Below are 20,670 nucleotides of genomic sequence, written 5' to 3' on the forward strand. Positions count from 1 at the left end.
GTGCTATATGCTCTTGATTTTTTCCTTGTTCAATGTTATTTATGCAATCACAAAGCATTTTATGAGAATGTGTCAATCTTACGCCAGGGTAATGGACATTCCATTACTTTATCTCTGCATACATTGTTGAAAACATGAAGTGTAAAATCAGATTCATTACCTGAATTCTCGGAAGGGAACAGGACATTAATCACAGCTTGGCTTGTTAAATTTTGTTGTTCATTGTGTCCTCCATTTAATTAATTATATTTCTGCTTCAGGTTCAGAAGAACTGCACATATCCTTTCACATAATGATACGTACCCATGGAATCTGGAGTTTATGTAAAACATTTTTTGCTGCCAAAACATTTACAGCATAGAATTTTTTTATACGTTGCAGTTCACAAGACATGTTTGCTGATGCTGAATATTCTACATAAGGTACCATGTATACCACATACACATATGGTATAAACATAAGCTCCTGGTGCTTAGTAATATATAGGAATCATCAAATAGGCTCCATGCTGGATATTTCTTGAGGAATCTGATGTTAACAGTGAAAAGAAGAGGGGAAGAAAAAACCCAAACCTTTCCTGTATTTTATTAGAACCATGAGTTTTTTAAACCTTGAGGAGTTTTTTTGCTCATTAGTTGATTAAGTTATTCTCTTACAGGTTATGCAACAGCACAGATAAGTATTCTTTCTCAGTGTTAGATAATGCATGGATTTCCCTGGTGCTAAATGGGATTCTCTTAACTCGCAAATACGACAGTGTAGTGTACCTGGTGTTTCTTCATTTCCTGGGGGCTGAACAGTTCTAAACCCCAGTCTTTCCTGCTCACCTTGGAGCGGAGAACTTTTGCCACTCCAGCCTTTCCTGTCTCTGCTCAGTACATTTTTATGCAGGTTTTCAGACCTTGAGAACTGAACTCTTTGTATCGCTGCAACACTGTACCTAGGAACAACTCACTGTCCTGAGTGGTAGGGCAAATCTGCACAGGTAGGCTGCAATTCTAACAGCGCTCAGGTACTGCTGTCACCCGTGATACCATTTCTTTGAGTCGCGCTGTGGCATAGCTGTGTGCCCAGAGCTGCTGGCACAACTTGGTTCTACATTAGGAAGAGACCATGAGAAATGTGGCTTTGTTCAAGACATGCAAAAGATGCTCTGGGCTTCTTCCCTTGGTTGCTATTCAGGCTATGGTTCCTATCCCATCTTACTAAACCAAAACATAACCTCTCAACTCATTGGCTTGAAAGAAATAACTCCACTTAAGTTTGTTTCATGTGATAACTGATTTCCAGTCAAAACTGAAGCTGGAAAGATATCCATTTGATTTCTTCTTAATTTTTGTGGGGAAAAGAGAGTCAGTATCTCTAGGGCCTGTGGATCACTGTATGTAAGGGAAGAACTAGAATAGGAGCCTGTGATATGTACTGCAGTTCTGAGCGGTTTGATGTTGTATCAGGCTGTTTGTTGCAAAACATTCCTGTTCTACAGCATTTCAGAGACTCCCAGTTCTCTTCATGCCTAGGTTTCCAACCAACTGCTCTGTAAGTGTGAAACAAGAAAACAGAATGCATTTTCCTTTGGAACTGTTGACATTATGAGTTTGAAATCAAAATAGACTCAATGGAAGTCAAGCTGTTTGCTTGGGCATTTCTTAACCAGGCAGACCCGTTGCACTGCTCTTTTAAAGAGGAGAAGCCCTCTTGAATGTCACAACCTTCTCACTGGAATAACTTTTTTTTTCCAGGTTGTTCAGGTTTACGGTTAGCTAGGTACTTGGACAAGAATGGAAGAATATAAATGTTTACTGAGCATAAGACAACTGTGTTGCTTGTTCAGGATCTTGCATCAAAGATGTTCAAAAGTAAAGGTAATCTCAGCCTGAGGCTCTTCTTGTTCTTGTACTTACAATGCTTATCACTCTGCTGTCCTGAAGCTCTTTACTAATATAAAAAAGTGTAACACAGCTCTGAGGTCAGGTGGTGAAACTCTACCTATAGCAACATAGGGAAATTAAGGCAGAGAACTGCCTAATGCAGAAGAGATACTGATAGCTCTGTATCTTTGAATCTTAAGAGCAGAGGTTCAGAGGCATAGGATGTACTAGTGGGAAGCTTTAAATCGATGCAGGCTCTCTAAGTTGATGTCCACTTGTCTGTGCAGCGATAGTAGCCAGGGAACCAGTGTGACACCCCCTCACAGTTATTTCTGTCACTTGGAGACAAGCTTGGTTGAATTTGTAGGCTTGTAAGTCTGCATCCGCCATGCTTTTTAACATCAATGTTGTTAACCCACGATTTCCTACAGAATTTCAATCTTGGTGGTTGTTTTTATAGGAGCATCCCCTGCTGCCATTGGGGGATGGCAGGAGGACTGCAAGTTCCCATTATAAAATGAAGTTTTGAGCCCTTATATTTGCAGAGGAAACTCAGAAATTTCCCCAAGAATTTTACTTGAAAGACTCAAAAGTGGAAAACTGGGAAGGAAATAAAAAGAACTCCACATCTCATGAGTTTAGAGACCCCAGATCATTGTGGTTTGAACAGTTCCAATTAGCAATATTACAAAAAATGTCTGTGATTTTGGGGTGCCTTTATTTTAGGCCACCCCCTGTGAAACACTTCACAGGAACATGTGCGCTCATTCCATGATTTCAACTTTATTACAAAACCAGCAATACCAGAAGAAAATCTCTTGCCCAAGGCATATTCCATATGTTACTTCTCAGTGCTTTATTTTTCAGGCCTGCAAGAGACAAATGCACTTATTCCATTAATAAGGCCTCTGACTTAAAGTGCAGTTCTACCCTGGAAAAAATAGAAATGTGAAGTTCTAAGTTCATTTTACATCAATAGCTTCTGCATTAAATTTGTTCAGATTACAAAGGAAAGGTGGTGTTACTCTTCAGGCTGTGTGCCCGTAGGCCTCAGCCTTGTCTGTGAAAGCAGCCTTTTCGTTCTCATAAGGAGAGCACAATAAAGGCGGCACAGGTCAGCTCACACCCTTCGTTCTAGCTCTGCAAGGTGACCATGTTTTTGTAACATTCATGTTATTTACGGCTGCTATGAAGCCTCATTTAACATGTATATAGAGGGCAAATCCTCATAATTAAATATACTATGAATATTCATCTAAGGGAATAAAAAATACTATTTCCCTGCTTTTCTCCCTCATACAATTCCATTTGTAAAAGTTTTACTATAAAGGTATAAGTACAAAATTTTGTTCTTTTAAACCCCTCTCCCATCCAGTAATGATTTCATAACCTCTCGGTTCTCAACTCTCTGCCTTATCACTAAAAAGTAAATCTCCCCACTACCATTCACATGGTGGATTTATTGCCTTTGTGAACCTTGCATCACCCTTGGTATTACTGCAGCTCAGCTCACAGTCCTTGTTTTTACCAGAAGCTTTAGACAAATGTCATTAGTCAGGAGAGGGTCCGGCATGCATCGGGGAAGATGCATTCATCCTGGGGGCTTAAGCTTTGTGAATAGCAGAGGTAAAAATAAAAAATAGGTCATTGGTGTTCCAAATGCCACCCTTGCAAACTGAGGCTGGGAAATTCCAGCTAGAAGGGCTACAGGAAAAAAAAAGCAAAAAAAAAAAAAAATTTCCAAAAAAGTTCCAAAGTACTGAAGAGTTCTCAGGGGTCAGTGTGGAAAGTCATCATTTGGGGGGGAGGGAGAAGGGAGTTAGAAGCAGGTGGCAGGGGTAGTGTTTGTTTTCTGAATCACTTGAAGCAAAATCTTTTTTAAAATTACCAATATAATAGGATTAGGAGGACAAAGGTTCTTAAAAATTAGTAAAATTGGATTGAGAGAGCAGGTTGGTAGTGGAAGACTAAATTAGATGACAACTAAAAGCATACTTAAGTAGCTGTATTTCAGCTGGCTGATGAAGGAGCCAATCCTGTCATCTGATATATCTCCTTGGTGCTAGGGAGGGTGTCCTAAGCTTACATACCTGACTTAAATACTTAATTCAGTGTTAGTTTTGAGAGATTTTTCAGATACTTTTCCACTCCTACTTTTCAGTAATGATATTTAAACATTTGAAATAGTCTGTCTCGTTTTCTTCTTCTACTTTTTATATGCTGAAAGGATGGGCTTAAAATATCATAAAAAAGTGGAAAATGGCCTACCAGCATACGACATAAAATGAAGTCACAAAGGATCTTGTGGACCAGCACGCTGCAGTGGATGGTTTAGTATTACAACACAGCAATATTGGTTTATTGCAAGACTTGCTCACTTTTTGCATATTAACTGCATAGCAGCTTTGCTCCAGATAATGCAACTGTACTGTTAATATTTATTCAGCCTAGTGAATAAATCCTAGTGAAGAATCCTTCATGCTGCAAATTAGCACCCGCTTTCCCTGCCAATGACAGAAACAACAGATCTATAGGACTGTGATAAATTTTCAGTTCCATGTGCAAGTGGGTAATGCCTGGACCTTAAGTATTTTGATTCAGAAAAAAATCAGGGCTCTTCCAGCAATTTATGGTGTAAATTTTTCCCTTCCTTTTGCCTTTAACAAACCTTTTGGGGGTATAAGCTCTCTAATAATGCATTAGTATAACAGCATAGCAGGGCTTCTAGCTTCTCTCTTGAGGCTGCTGTTTCTAATAATAATTATCATCTTTGTGTTTGCTGGCAATATGCTCGCACTGACATGGTTGCATACATTAAACTCAGTACTGTGAGCATTAATGCAGAGCATACAGTGGGTGCATATGAGCCAGCCTCAGTGTAGAAGTATTACAATGGCATTTATGTGATGTTTTCTGACGTAGATATTGCTGGGAGCTAATAAGCATCCCCAGCTGCAAGCTCACAGGGACACATGGACTGGAGCAGGGAAGAAGACGACGTAGTGATAGATGGAGAGAAGGTACTATAATTTTAAGGGAGCTTAGGCACCAAAGGCCTGACCTGATTATCATCCACAGCAAGGTAGAATCAGAGCTGGCCCTGAATTATGTCTGCATGAAACTTATGTCACTGAGAGAAGACTTAGTACCTGATGGCCAGTCTTGTCCCCTTTGAAGTCAGTAACATGAGCCAGGTCAGGCCTAAAGGACAGGAGATCAAGAACATTGATATCTCGCTTGACTGAAATATGTGTGGAATTTTGTAGAAAGATCTGTGAGACTTGGTAATTTGTCTCTCCCCTGGGATACTCCAAGTGTGAAAGTGTCTGCTGCTCATGAAAAAATAAATGTATAATTGCATGATCGGCTGATGAAATCAAAATGAAATTGCTAGCAGCCTTCTTCCTGCCCTCCCTGTGTTTTTCTAGCATTAACATTCTAGCTTTGTCACCTCTGATCAGGGGAAGATAAATCCTTCCTTTTGTAAGGAGCAGAAACACTTTCCCTCAGTACATAGAATAATAGCCTCTTCTGTATATTATTCATATTCCTCTCTTTGCACTTGTCATTGCTCTGTATCCTTGGTTGTTCTATACCCCATAACTCTTACTGGTTTTATCTAAGGCTTTTCAAATGAGGAAGTGAATGGCTTAGAAGATGGGTAGAGGTTTGCTAAGGCATTAGACTGGCAATCTCATCAGCTTTCTGCTAGATGGTGGCTAGTGCTAAAATACCCCTCATAATGACAGGCTGGTTGTTACTATAGCAAGAGGAGGCCTGTAAACCAAGTTTTTCTCACCTATTTGTAGAAGTACTCTGCAGAATAGTATAGAAATTAAGTGGAGGATCACTGCAAGCCCACACTGCTTTTCTTTGATCTTTGGGCCAAAAAAAGAACGTGTGGCAACTTTGCCAGTCCTGAGCATCTCAAAGTTACGAATCAGGTGCCCACAAATCAGAAGGGAGCAGGGGGAAGATGTATAATGCTATATATTAGTGGTCTTTTCATTCAGTGGCTGCTGTTTTAACCATTGTAATGTACTCATGACATTTCCAACCTTATCTCCACAGCCTAAGACTCTAGAGAATCTTTAGAGATGGCTTTAACTATAAACAGAAATTGCATAGGATGTTGGAGAACTTAAGAGGGCACAATCGAGGTTCTGTGGCAGCACTTCAAGTCTGATTGCCGAGGATGCTCCGTGTGCACTCACCTATCTGTGCATGTGCTTGTTTACCCAGCGTTTCATTTTGGATGTTATTGGTCTGATATGGACAGTGTTGGGAGTAGCTGCTTCAGCATTTTCAGAAAGCAAATCCTTTGTTGCTGCTGAAGCCTGCGCAACCCTAAATCAGGTGCTTGTGTTCTGCCCTGTCATGTGCTATTTAGGTCTAGTGCTTTTCTGCTGCATCAAGCTGAAACAAAATGATTTTCATCCCTGCAGTTAGTAGCTGGCTGCAGTTAGATGAATTGAAATGACTTTTGGGGAGAGTCATCGAGGGGAAAAAGAGTGAGTCCCCAGGAGATGATAAAGGGAATGTGATTTATGCTTATTGTAATCCTCACAAAGAGAAGGAATAAACACAATGAGAGTTACAAATGTACCAATCTATTTTATCTTGTGGGTGTTTTTTCTTGTTTTAAGTGTATCATGACCTTAGTCTCTGTATCCAGGAACAAGCTGTTGCCCCTGGCTTTCACCGACAGCTGGTTTTCTTTTGATGCATCCCAGAATCTTCCTGCTAATTCCTGCAATGTGTCGAAGGAGCTCAGCAGTTGGTTGACCTCTCAAGACTTCACTCTGTTCATTACAGTACTGTTGCCCTTGGGCATGTCCAGAAATGGTTGTTGAGATAATATTGGTGGTGTAAATGGGCCTGGCAAATTAAAAGTGTAAAACCTGGTCTTGTAACTGTAGAGCAATAAACAGAAGGCCTGGGATTACTCATGCACAGACATCTGCCTGCTCCCTCCTAGGGCAACCCTGTCTCCACGCAAAAAACTTTTCAGCCTTTTGAAAAGGGCAAACAGTGCCTTGTTTAAAAAAGTGTCAAGTCATGCTTTTATTTTGATTGCAGTTCTTATTCCCTTTCTTTCTTGCTGGTGAGTTTCTATAGGAAAAGCCCTTTCTTTGATAGTCTGTAATTAGTATTAAAGATGGCTTTGACAGGCCTCTGTGAGCAGAGAAAGCAGAGTTGGTTGAGATGCCCTGCAGCAGTAATTGCTGTTACAATTAGATACTTGAGCCTGGGGTAAGACAAACCAAACATACAAAAGGGAAAGCAACTTCCAAGTGAATTGCTGCCTGAGCAATTGTACCTAATCCTTTGGTGTACAGTCCTACAGCTGGACAGGCTCGTTTATCTTACAGTCGATATTTATTCCTGGTTTTCTATAACAGGAATTAGACACTACTTACCTAACGTGGAAAGAGTTTAAGGGGCTTCCTTTGTTGGGATACATTAGTCAAGGCAATATATTTAGGTCCAGCCGAGGCAAGTCAGCTTTCTGACAGTGTATCCCAAAGCCAGAAATAGGTGTCCTGAAGAGGATCAGGTAACAGATTAGGAGGGACAGCAGGCATAATCATGAGGTGGAGACAAAGTTTCTCCACTAAGAAATTGTGTAGGAGTTGAGAGAAATTTTTGATTTAATTTAGCAAATGCTTTTGCACATGAAAACTTCCCAGTCTAAAGAGGACCCCTCATTGTCTGTGTTTGTATCATCTGGCAGCCTTGATGAATTGGCCATGAGTCCATGCTTAGTGAAAACAACTATCTTTTTTTGGCATTGCGTTTCTTTTGGAGAACAAAATAAAATAAAATAATGTCTTTGCTCTGTCAAGTGCAACAACTGCAAACTGAGGTCAGACAAATGTGAAGTTGAAGATCTACGACTGGATTCAGGGTGCCCTTTCAATGCAGCTAAAGGACATCAGAGATGGATGGGTTGGAATTTGAACTGTAACTCACTGGTGACTTGGCTGCTTTAGTCAAATTTCTAAATGAAAGAGGAAGGTGAAAATAAATGTGAGAGAAGTGAAAAAGGAGTGTTACAAGAGGAGATGTAGAGGTATGCAAAGCCAAGTGATAGCAAATGCGGAGGGACAGACGTGGAAAAGACAAAGTGGAGAGAAACAAGAAAACTGTATGAGATACTCTATCTGTGGACAAGTGTATACATGCATGTACAAGGTAAAACCCACCAGGTTTTGAAGTATTTCTTAATGATTAGAAAATTAGGTATGTCTGTCTCTACTCAGTCATTTCTGGAAAAAAAAAATAAATATATATATGTATATAGGTTTAAATTACAAAAGAAGCTGCAGGAGGATGAGAAAAGTTTTCTACCTTACTTGAACTCCCTAAGCCACATCCTATCTGTAATTTATTAGTGTTGCTTTCTCGCTCCTGAGCCACATGAGCTTCCATCATGTGCCTTGCCTGCTGACAGTGCCCACTGGCTCTGGCAGGCCAGGTGGTGACCCTGTGGAAACCCATGTGTGCTTCTGATCCAAGGTCCTTTAGGTCAGCAGGAGTATTTTTGCTGACATAACTGCAGTCTCGGGGGCTTCAGATCTGTACCTAAATACACAAACTACCAGCAACTGCCTCAGGGCACAAGGATTTCTGCTATTGCAGGGTAAACTTAAAGCATGAAAGAACCCAATTTGGAGGCTGTAGTACAGCTCACTGCCAGCATTTACTAGATTAAGACTCAATTCAGACATAAAAACTAGCAGTTCTTTCTGCTGTATCCACCAAGACCATCTTTGTAGCACTTCTATGACACTCTTGCATGCAGATCACAACAGAAGGTGTGCTTGTTCTGAAACAAAATCAAGAGTAGCAGCATTGTTAATGCACCTTAAAGTGGCTATCTGCAAGTGTGAGGATTATGACGAGCAAAGCAAGAACCGTTACCAAATATTGGAGTCTTGGTATGAGGGATATAAAGGAAATGTTGCCATAATTCTTGTTTTATTCTACAGTTATCTTTATGAACAGTCTTTCCACTTTGTTTATCGCAGTTCTGGCACTCATCTGTGCCAAAAGTTTGCCCCTGGTTGGTGCTGCTTGGTACTTCAAAGAGAGGGAGAGGAGGCAGGACTAAACGGATGGAAGCACATGTTACTATAGCAGTCGCAGAGTAAGATCCCTGCTATCTGGAGGGAGTTCTCTCCAGGGCAGTGGTAAAATGCTCCATCCTTGAGTCAACTTAAGTTAGATTAATTAAGAGTACAAAGGAGACAGTGCTGCATCTTGGGGATGAACTACCTGATGATCAGTCTCTTCCATTGTTTGTAGAAATACCTTGCATAGTACGTAACATTTGAAACAATCATTTGACTGAACAGCTCCTCGTGATGTTGTAAGGACACCTGGCCCCTCCTCTTTCTAGCAGTTGATCTCAACAATGTTGTATTTCTCTAAGGGCAAAGGGAACAACCCTCATGGTTGCGCAGCTGATGGCAAAATTGTGTTCATAACAGCTGCTGAAGGGGAGTGCGGATGGGATTAAAAACACAAAGGGACTGCAGGGGAAGATTACTTCAGAAAGTCATTTGGGGTCTGAGTAATAATCCTAATAACCTCTGCAAACAGTAAGTATTTTCCTCAGCACTGCTATTGCTCTGCCAGCTGGGGGAATGTCATGAGTATGCAGCTTAGAGATCTTTTTGTAATTATAGAAACTGCATGTAGTAGGGAATATAATCTCAAAGCATTTACTTATCTAAAAAGTGTCTCTGGTCCTGTAAAACAGATTTGTGGAGGCAATGAGCTTGTATTTCGCATGTGCAGCTGAATCTACTCTGGATTTACCCTGGTAGGTTTTTTGTTTACTCAACACACATCTCTGTCTCTCTCTGCAAGCATGTGTTGGTGTGAGGCAGATGCTTATTCCAACTCACTTTTCAACAGACAGCAGAGCGGACAGCATGATGTCCAATTTTTTTCTCACATAAGGAATAACAACTCTTCATAAATGAGTGTTCACTTGGATCCTGATCCCGTAGCAAAGACTTTTCAGGGACTTTACCTAGATGTGCTTATGCATCGACTTCTTTCAGTTCCTTGCAGAGTCTGTGAGATGGATCTTTGCTTCGTGCCCATTGCTTATTTTGAGTTTCAAATTATGAAAGAGCCTTTCTACTCATTTGTTCTTTAAGGAAATGGAAAGGGTGAATAAGTCACAAGAAAACTGCAAACTCGGACTGTCCCCTAGTCAGTTAAGGTTAAGCATCTAAAATGCTTGGTATGAGTACAGCAGTTTTAAAGCACTGCTGCAAACACCTCTCAGGCTCTATAAGACTTTGGTCTTCTCAGTAAAAGCTTCCCTTGTATTTGTAGTGAACCCAGATTTTTTGCCAATTCTATCAGTAACACGTAAAGGGCAATGGAAGGGGGGTTGAGAAGAGCAGTCTTTTCCCTTGTGTTTTTGAGCTCCCAAATTGTATGTTCCCATCTTCTGATTAATACTTATATTGTAAACTGTGAGAAGGAGATCATTCTGCAACCATACCTGGACAGTGCTTGTCAGAAAGGGATCTCCATCCTTCCTAATGGGAATGGACTTTTGTATTTTGGGATGCCAACCTCAAGTGTTATGAAAATATTAATTACAAAAAAACCAAATATGGAGTTCTTGCTATTGAAAACACTTCTGCTTTAGTTTTCCCTCTTCCCCAGTTCTTAATAGGATTCCATCCAAATGGCTCTGGCAACTGAGGCTTGGAAAAAAAAAAAATCTAAACCCTACAATACTTCATGTAAAACTGTGAGACTGGTGACAACTGCTATCTCCAAAGAAATCCTTGAAGCTATGGGTTGGGAAATTAAGAAAAGGAAGGTGTATGCTGAGTGGGAGTTATTTGGTGCATGGTTTTGCTTTCTGCTACCTTGGACTATCTTGTCTCCTACCTTATTACTGCTCTGGTAATTTGAGCTCAGTAATAGTAGTTTTGCCACCTAAGTGGCTCCTTAAATACAATTAGCCAAGGCAGAGGGCAGGTAGACCTTCTGGTAGCCATTGCAAGAGCTCCCTTATGTTTTGAGCTCCTGTGAGCCTGCTTCAGGTCTAAATAATACACGCAACCAGTGGATTTGAGAACCCCTCAGTAATATCTGGACTGAAATGTGATTGTTTCTCCAAAAGCAGGATGAGCTAGAGTTAAATGCAGTAGCAGCTCTGTGACAGCTTCTGTGAACATCAGGAGTTTACAGTGTTTATTTTTGCTGGAGGCAGAATGTTAGCAGGTTGTAAATTTAGATTGGGTTTCCTCTCAGCTTGGAAGACAAATCCAGATTCTCTGTGCTGTGTAGTTCCCTCTTGCTTTTTTTTTTTTTTTCCTCTTGCCTTTCCTGTAATCCCTTAACTCTAGTGCTCTTAACCTTCAGTGCTGGAGAAAGCAGTTTTGCCATGAGATACATTAGAAGGTTAAACGACTCTCTGTGACTTAGGTAGTGGTATCCAAGCTTCACAGAAAGCATCTCTTTTTCCTTTTCTTATAAAATAAATAGTGGGATACCGGACATCTCAAAAGGGCTGGTAATGCTAACAAAGAGTTAACCACAGAAATCAGCCCAAACCAAAGAGCTCTCTGATGGAACATCCCAAACCATATTTGATTTCTTTTTTTGGGGGAAAAAAAAATACAGCTGACAGCATCCACCTCATGCCTTGCAGCTGAGCTCTTCAAAGCTTCCGAAGGGATATGAAGCACCTATTCCTATTGAAATAAGACAGCTGATTTTCCTAGTGTCTCAGGTAATTTTAGTTATGTAAGAAACACTACACAAGAAAAGCCCCTGATCAGCTTTGAATCCCAGGATTGCTCACTGGCAATGTAAGGAATGTGTATAATTTTGATGGACAGTGAAGTCACCAAAATACGCAGTTTTGGGAAAGTTTAGTCCCATTCAGCTGAGGTTTCAGAAATACTGAAATCTTTCTCAGCTGCTTGCAGAATTACATATATTCAAGAAGCTTAAGCATTCTGGTTTGGAGATTCTTAAGGGTTTGATTACTGCATTTTGAAAGTAAAATACTTCTTTCTTTTTTTTTTTTTTTTTTTGACATGGCATTTTTTCAGAGTTGTTTCAAATAGACCAACATTCTAAGAAGTGAAAGAAAAGGGGAAGGAGTGAAGAGCAAAGACTAAATACCTAGAGATAAGCTGTTCTGACATTTTAAAGGGTGTTTACCCTTTTTTACAAATCTGTTTCCTGAAGACCTTTTCTGGATACTCCATGGGAAAGAAAATGCCTGAAGGAGAAAGGGTGCTCCGAGGAGCAAGATCTTTGCTTTTGCTAATGATTAGCCCATGTTGTAAATCTAGAAATCAAAGGAAACAAAATTCTTGCATGGATGGCCCTTTGGAAGAGCCTTCTTAATGGGAACCAAAGCCGTAATTTATTACCTAATAAATTTAGTACCTGAATTCCCCAGTTGAGATGGGGGGTTTCATCTGCTGCTTACCTGTGCGTATGGCTTGCAAATGAAAACCTGTGTAGTAGAGAGGTGGCCATGTGAAGCACAGGTGGAAGTCTTCTTGCTGGGGTAGGGTGGAGGCAAACAGGGCTCCTGTGGCTTGTGCGGAGTCATGCAGGAAGCCTGGAGCTGATACCTGATCCCCCATGTTCCCTAAGCAGAGCTGTAGCCACTTAATCACACTTACTCTGTCCATGTATTTTGCAAATTAAAGGAGCATATTTGAAAGGTTGACACGGCTAACCAGGTCATATTCTTCTGTTCTGCTTTTGCCTTCTCAACTAAGGCCAGCAACGAGGCTTTTAATGAATATTGTTTTGCCAGGCAGATGTCTGTCCTGCTCATTGAGAGCTGTGGTGAGATCTAGCAACTAATTTCGCATAGAAAGATGAAAGGAAAAAGATTTACTTAATAAAACAAATCTTGCTTAATTGCTGTGGTTAGTCTCCTGCCTGGGTTTTATGGGTTCCTGCAGCTGGCTTTAATCTCCTGATTTACTCTGGGAACAAAGGAGGAAAGCAGTGAACTTAAATCATGGCATGAAGAAGTTGAAATTTTTTTGGCAGAACTCAGGAAGGTTAGAGACTTAGTAAAGTGCACCCCAGAAACAGGCCACCAGGAGAGGCTCCCTGGGTTTTGGGAGATACAGTAAAATAATTTCTTACAGTGTGACCTTTACAGTCAGTAATGTCAAGGGCTTCTTCTAGTTTGGGCAACTAAAGGAGGATTAATAAAGAGTTGCAAGAAACATTGAGGCTCCAGAGAAGACTGACCAAAAGGGGTCAGTATTTGTTAAGTTGAAACACCAATTTGACAAATATAATCAGACGAGGATTTACTCGTGGAAATGCCCAGGATTTAGCACGAGCACCCTCTCCCTTGCCCAGCATGGTGAGGTACAGCCTGCCCACGCTCGGCTTCTGTGACCCAGGGACTACCTTGTAGATGAGCCGATCCCCCTGGTTAGACTGAATCTGCATCTGACTCTAATATTTACGTTTTGAATATTTCCTAAAGAAAAGTCTTCCAGCACAGCAGCTTGGACAACAGATGTGAGCTGAAGAGACTGTCTGTACAAAGCAGTGGTCACTGATCTAAAACCAGACTGCTCTCAGATCAAAGTACAGCACGCCGAGAATAGCATGGCATTTATGAGGAGCACAGAAGATGCAGGGCTAAGTATAACCCTCTGAAAACAAACAATCTGACAGGAACCAGAAGGTTTAAAGTCTGGAAAACTATTCTAGGTATTATGAAGCTCACTGATTATAGGAATTTAGTATTGATTTAGCTTTTTATTCTTTAGTGCAGCCTTGTCTACCTAAGCTGCTGTGTAAACTTTCTGCTGGAGCGCAGTTTGACAATACTGCTAACCCCACCTAAGAGGTACCTGCTGCTGCTGAGGGTATTGCCCTGGTCCCCCCTCCACTCCTTGTTTCATGCTTCTGCCCCTCCCTGGCAATGACATTGCTGCTTATCTGATCTTGCAGTGAGCCATCCAGGATGCTAAATCATCCCCTGATAAACACTACCAATTTAGCTTGCCGGTGAGTCAGCTGGATGTTGGTGCCAGGCCAAAGGGAATTTAGGGACCTGTACAGCCAGGGACTCCTAATCAGCTTCGCGTGGTGTTAGCCCACCTGTAACTTCAGATTCTTCCTTTGTTAGTAGATTACTTCTCTGCAGCACAGCACACCCAGGCAATGCAGCCCCACTTGGATCTGTGCTTTGAGGATGACTTTCTCTGGAATAAGAGAGGTGATGCTCTCTAGGATTAGCCTACGTCAGCAACCTCATACAGCATGTGAAGAACTGTGTGGAGTGCTTGGCAGTCTGCCCTCCCAACAGCACTGCTGCAGGTGGCAGAACCCTTCCATGGCCATAGCAGTTTTGCAAGACTAAAATTTAAATTTAAATAGGAAACTGTAATTTGGGCTCCTGAAATCCTAAGTCACATCTTCAGCTCTGACTTTCAGTGATGGTCTTTATTGGCTATATAGCATTATGTCTAAATACTGCTGAGATTTCGTGTAATTTGAGGATGGTGAAATGGAAGAGCTTAATTTTCATCTGCAGTTGATCAGAATGTATTAATTAGAAGCATCATTTCTAAGTTTGACATGTTAGGAAGATAAGGTTCTAAATGGAAATTTTGTATACAACTAAAAGCTTCAATTTGGAAATGAAATATTTGCTTGGAAATTGCACATTTATACGAGCGCATTTTCTGTGAGGTTGTGTAAGTAAATTATTTTACTTGGTCTCAACAAAAATTAAGTAATGATTTCTAGGTAAGCTGCTGGAAACTTTTTCTGTAACGTCTTTGAGATGCTCGTTCTGCATGCCAGCAAAATGTTTTAATTCTCTATTTGAGAGATTTAAAGAGAGACAGTTATTTTGAGATAAAGCTGAGGCAGAGATTTCCTGTGCTATGAATTAATAACCTTAGAAGTTCAAGCAAGAAAGTCTTTCACTGTTCTGGCTACCATGTGTTCGTAAAGCTTCAAAACCCCGTTCAGATGGTACCCTCAATCCACTCTGGGATTGAAGCTGACCTCTGGTATTCTGCACTGTTCTTAATGATGGTCGGTCTTCCATCTTTCCATCGCAAGGTCTGCTTTTGTCAAAAGATCAAAAACTATGCTTAACTTTCAGTACATAGACAATCAAACTCAGATAAATGAGCTGCTGCCCATAGGTTTTGTGCATATGTAGGTGATTTGCTTAGCAGGGTCTGTGTTTAGATCCAGAAGAAGGAAAGGGTGATTTTTGTTACTGGGCAGCAGACTTGGGGCTTTGGTTTAGTTACTGCTGCTGGGGAAAGCACACAGCTGGAGCGACAGGGGCCGTTTATTGACACCTACAGTAAACGCAATAATTGGCTAGAATTTTGGAGGGGAAAATTTTGACTCCACTTTGGGTGGAAGTCGAAGCTGACAAGTTATGGCTGGGGGTTGCTTTCAGGTTGTAGGGCTGTGCAGAAAAGCCTTTATGTGAGGACAACCATCTATTCATGAGTAAGCAGAGATGGCAAAGGGGAGAATTTTCCAGTTGGAGTGGGCGAGCACACACTAAGGAAACCTGGAGTACTTCAGCTGTTTGTCATCTCTGTCTATTGTCACCGTACCTGCCTCCCTTAAGTAAACATGGTAAATGTATATATACTGCATAGATTAGGTGGGCAAATACAGAAGATGGTCAAGTAGTTTGGCCTCCAGGTCCTCGGTCTCGGGGTTTATTGAGGTAGTATAACTTACAATTTTTTATGTACAAAGTTGGCACTATTGATTTAAAAAATTAATATTTAATCAGAAGCATACAACAAGGTCAACGAATCTTTGGTAAGGAATTAAAGAGACTTTTCCTTGCTAGCACTCAAACACTAAGTAAATAAAAATTTTAAGTGAAAACATTTGTAGCATATGCGTACAGACTGCATTTAAAAATGTATGGGGCTCAGTACTGTCTGACTTAATTCTGATTCATCCATTGACCTTGTTATATAAAACTCAATGCCCTTTGTAGAGGGAGAGTTGCAAACTGTGCTTCTGCATATTTATTTAGGAAGTTCAATCTTCTGGGTGTTCATACTCTAATTCCAGAGCTAAGTGCAATCACAACATTGATTTTTCTCACTAAACATAACCTACTTTACCCTGGGATGGAATATTTTTTTTAATGGGCTTTATATAATGGCATATATGGAAACCACTCAACTTAATGCCCCTTACTGTGGTTAATTAACAAAATGGCATTGTCACCATGGTCTTTCGTCCTCTGGCAATGTATTTTACCACTAACCTTGGCCATACAAAATGTCCGTCCTAATTAACAGAAGCCCAGGTATTGACTATGTCAAGCTACATGGTAGAAAGAGCAATTTGCAGCTGCTGACAAAGTTGTAAGTCTGTTGAAAATCCAAACATGAGGACCCTCATTTTGACTGACATTATGCCATTTGAGGGCCCATCTCAAGGAACAGCTGAACAAATTATCTAAATGATCGATTTTTACTTCTTTCCAGTTGCTAAATAACAGTATCCTAAAATACATCCAAACATCTCCTAAAATACATACTGCCAAAAATGTACTGACTGATTTATACAGAGTTCAAGATTGGTGGTAGTGTTTTCTTATTAATGAGATATTTCTTTATTGTTCATTTATTTGAACTGTAATATGCTGGAAAACTTAATGGGACTTAGAGCCTTAATGAACCTTCAGTAACGGATTTGATTCTCCCTTTTCTGAGTAATTCAATTGAAGGCATTAGAGATGCATCCGGTTTGTGCCAGTTTTACTAGAGCAAGACAGGAATCTGAAGCTTCATGGTGTTCCATGTTACAAATAAGAGAATTAAGCACTTATGCTTTTATACTAAGGAAAAAAAAAGTTTTCTTTTTCAATGCCTTAAATCGTGTTTTGTCTCACTGTTGAAAAACTGCAACAAGAAAACAAGTACTCTCAGTCATTCATGACTACGTTTTTAAAGTGTTTTAGTGTCTAAAGATGCAAACCCCCCAGTTTTTCCAAGGAACTTAGGTGCTGAGTCCTCATAAATGTCAAGAAGATATCAACATCTTGTTAAATGATTGCTGCTCAATAACTAAAATTTTGTGTTGCATAAGTATTTTAGAAAAAGACATTTTCACCGTGCTTTAGCCTCTTTGCTATGGTGAAGCTAGAGCCTGCTGAGTAGAGGCCACGATGAGCATACTCTGGTGGTGTGCAGCTAAGCAGCCCTTTGCCTTCTCCATCCAGTGCTGAGGCCAAGCTACGCACAGAGCCATGTAATTCTAACTGGCATCCTGCTCCCCACATACTCATCATCTTGAGTGAGTCCAGTGGGCTGGTGGAATTTTGTCCCTCAGTGTCTTTTGAAGAGAAAGGCTGTATAAGTATCTCTATTTCTTATTCCTGGTGCTTTGTAATAAATAGAACTGAAGATCAGCAGTTAAATATTCTGCACCTAAATAGCATCTTTGCTGGGAGTTCTTTGTACAAATGCTCCTTAATTAAGCAAGTGCTCTTTAATTAACCCTCCATACAATTATTGCTGATGTTATTGGCATCACTAGATAAATACAGTTAACTTTTTCACAAATTGTAACAACTAACAGTGGCAGAAACTTCCATCCTGTAAGAACATCTCTGAGTTGCAAAGTCTTGTCTTAACCAACAGCTGTATTCTCTCCAGGCTGGAGATTTTGAACAGAAGTTTCCTTGGGAATCTGTCACAAAGAGGGAATTGTCAGGCAGAAGAGCAACAGCCTGTCTACTGATATCTAGAAGAATACCATACGGAATAAAACCAGGTTATTTAAAAAACTCTGCTGAAGTTTACCTCTGTGCAGTGATGAGGCACAAGTTTGTCTTGATGCAGATGAACAGAACCTCTCTGAGACTTCTGTGTTGGGATAAATTTCTCTTTGGGAAAAATTATTGCCAGAATACAGAAACAACTTTTACTGCGGGTTTTCCTACAGGTTCAGTCTTATTCATAGCTCCAGCCTGCTGTTGGCAGAACAGATAAAGGCACACGGTTAGCTGGTTCTGTCCAAAAAAGTGATATGTAGCCTTAGATCTGCATTCATTATGCCACACTGACGGATTAGAAACATATCTAATACTTAGCTTAAAACTGAGGTATTGAGATTTCCATGCCTGAGCTACATTTGGAAGATCACAGTCCTGAATGACTCTTAAACTTTTTACAATTGCTGTTTCCAACAGGGCAAAGGTGAAGAAAGGGGTAAACATTCTAAGTGCAAAGACAAGTGACCCCCAGCAGTGGGACGTGAAACAAGAGGTGGGGAATGGTGGAAAGCATTCGACCACAACAGTTATTTGTCAGAGGATAGCACCAAGTTCAAGGAACAGGTATGAAACCTCATATTCTCAGCACATTAAATTCATTTATATCCATGATACCATTCATTGGTTGAAAGGCTTAGGGCTCATATTACCACTGCTCATAGCTATTAAACCTGTAGCCTGGAAATCTGGAGACACTTATGATAACTACGGTACCATCTGCTGATCTATACCAGGGCATCTCAGTTTCCAGGTAATAAAATTCATCAGTTTAAATTAAAAAAATTAATAGAATAGGCCTACATTGGCAGGGGAGGGGGGGGGGGGTGGGGGGCTGTCATTTTGGCATGAATATGAATATCCTTAATTCTAAAGGTTTTTACCGAACATAATTTTTTGGCTTGATGGTTTTGACCTTGTTTCTCTGAACATATCATAGCTTCTGTGGTTGGTTCATCAAGCAAGCAATGAATTCTTCCACAGTGAACCGCTATAACTTTCAAGCATCGATACAGGATAATTCAAACCTTTCAGTATTCAGTGTCTTTTATGTAATACAGAAGAATCCCCTTTTGCAAACAGTTACTTCTTCCAGAACTTGGGGGTCCTGTGCTAAGCCATACACTGGTAACTGTCAGAGGCAGAGCAGTGCACGCAGGGAGCACTGGTATGAACTGGTCTGCCAGTGCCGCTTTCCTGTTTAATATGTTTTTACTGAGACTTGGTCTAGTTATTCCACAGACATAAAAGCAGTGCTTTTTCAGTAAGTATGATTGTCTTCTGCAACACATAATAAAGTTGTATAATGCTGCTTTCAGTGGAAATTATTTTGCTCTTGCTGGGTATCATCTTAATGAATTCTCACAACACTGCTGTACATTAGTCCACACAGAGCGTTTTCATTGTATAGATCTGAGCAATGCTTCCCTGCACTTATTATTAGCCTCGAACCTGGGCGCATTGAAGAGTATCATAAAATCTTTGGTGGATGCTGGGTTGGTTATTGCTTTCCCATGCAGTCGGTTTGTACTATCTTCAGGCACAGAAAACCTGAGCAGATTTTAACATTTATATTCCGTGCCCAGTCAGAGTCCCTGGGAAATATTAGACTTCTGTAAAGTGCGGAAATTTTTCTTGTCATGAGCAGCTCACTGATTCAATATATTTACACTTGATATCATTCCAGTTAGTGAGATTTTCAGTGAAGAGTTTGGGGGGGGGGGGGGGGGGGGGCAATAGAAAAACAACATTTGAGGCTGCCAGAAGTAAAAAACAAAACAGTTTGAAAGGGAAGACATGGCTTTAGAACAGCATGTAACTGTAGAACTATAATAGTCGGGTTATCAAACCCCAAGTTAAATCTTCTCAATCCAATTTGCATAAAGTCTAATTAACCCATAAAAATATTTTTAGCACTAATTATGCAAATAAAAGTCAATGTTTTAATTAATGCCTCTTTCATTTGTGTATGTAAATAGTTGCTATCTTCTGAAAGCATGACGAACCCAGGTTTGAATGAAATGTTTGTGTACAAGGAAGAGCTGGATAGGGAAACCTGGGCGTACGGAGATCCCAGTGGGAAAGTATGCAATGTAGTGGGCATTACAGTTGCTGAGTTTCTAAGTGTCACTTGGAGCCCCTTGCGCAGAGCACAAATATTCTATTAAGCTAATTTAACTTGGTTGAGAATTGCAAGTCCGTAATGGGATCTTTCTGTGATGCCACCAGCTTTTTCAGGCTAGTTTAGCAATGCAGTTCATTTGGGTGATGTGCAGTTCTGTAGCAAGGTCAGTGCAGATGTGAGGTAGTGTTCTGGAGTCCCAGCATCAACACAGGCTAATCTTCTCTTGCAGAAAACTCAGCCAACTCATAAATGTGTTGGTTAATTTAAGCAGAGAGAGTTGTTTTCCACTGTCTTTGCAAAAGAGCTTCTGAAAAAACAAGTAAATGAAAGTTTGTAGTTCTTGGATGCTTTCTGAACATAGACTCAGCTTGTCAGGAAGATGATAGTATGTTATTTTTCTTTACTTGACCATTTCTAGCACAGTTCAGAGAATCAGCTAGCAGGAAAGGAGAATGAAGGGTCTTCTACAGTTGTGCCTTACTGCTCTTATTGCAATCAACAGGAGTAATTTGGCTCTCCCCTTGGATTGCCACATGTCCCCAGCTGGCTGTGAAGTAAGTCAGAGTATTACTTAAATTCATGGTAGATTTTCAGTGCACTGGAGTGCTGCCTCCCACAAACTATTTTGTGGTAGCCGAATAAAACTGCATCCAGATTCATTCTGGTCATAATGGGGAGAGCGATGTGTTGAGTTGTTAGGCATGTGAAGAGGAACCTGTGGCCTTTCTCTGTGTGCTCTCATTTATTCAAGAATTTCCCTGATGCACCATGGAGAACCAGAAAAAAACCCTTCATATACCTGGAAACAAATGTCCGTGCTCAATGAAACTACTCGTTTTTGTTGCCCTGTTCCTTTTCTTTTCTTGCGT

At 40.5% G+C, this 20,670-nt stretch overlaps 1 protein-coding gene across 1 annotated transcript in view; it reads left to right on the top strand.

Moving 5' to 3' along the window:
• TMEM132C (transmembrane protein 132C) overlaps window positions 1-20,670 on the top strand; it is a 159,235-nt gene that overhangs the window by 46,339 nt on the left and 92,226 nt on the right. The window contains exon 3 of the mRNA XM_009643173.2: window positions 18,097-18,243. Coding sequence (XP_009641468.2) covers window positions 18,097-18,243 — 147 coding nt within the window. The remainder of the gene's footprint in view (window positions 1-18,096; window positions 18,244-20,670) is intronic.

Source organism: Egretta garzetta, unplaced genomic scaffold, assembly GCF_000687185.1.
Source record: "Egretta garzetta isolate BGI_Z169 unplaced genomic scaffold, ASM68718v1 scaffold447, whole genome shotgun sequence".
In the NCBI taxonomy this organism is placed as follows: Eukaryota; Metazoa; Chordata; class Aves; order Pelecaniformes; family Ardeidae; genus Egretta; species Egretta garzetta.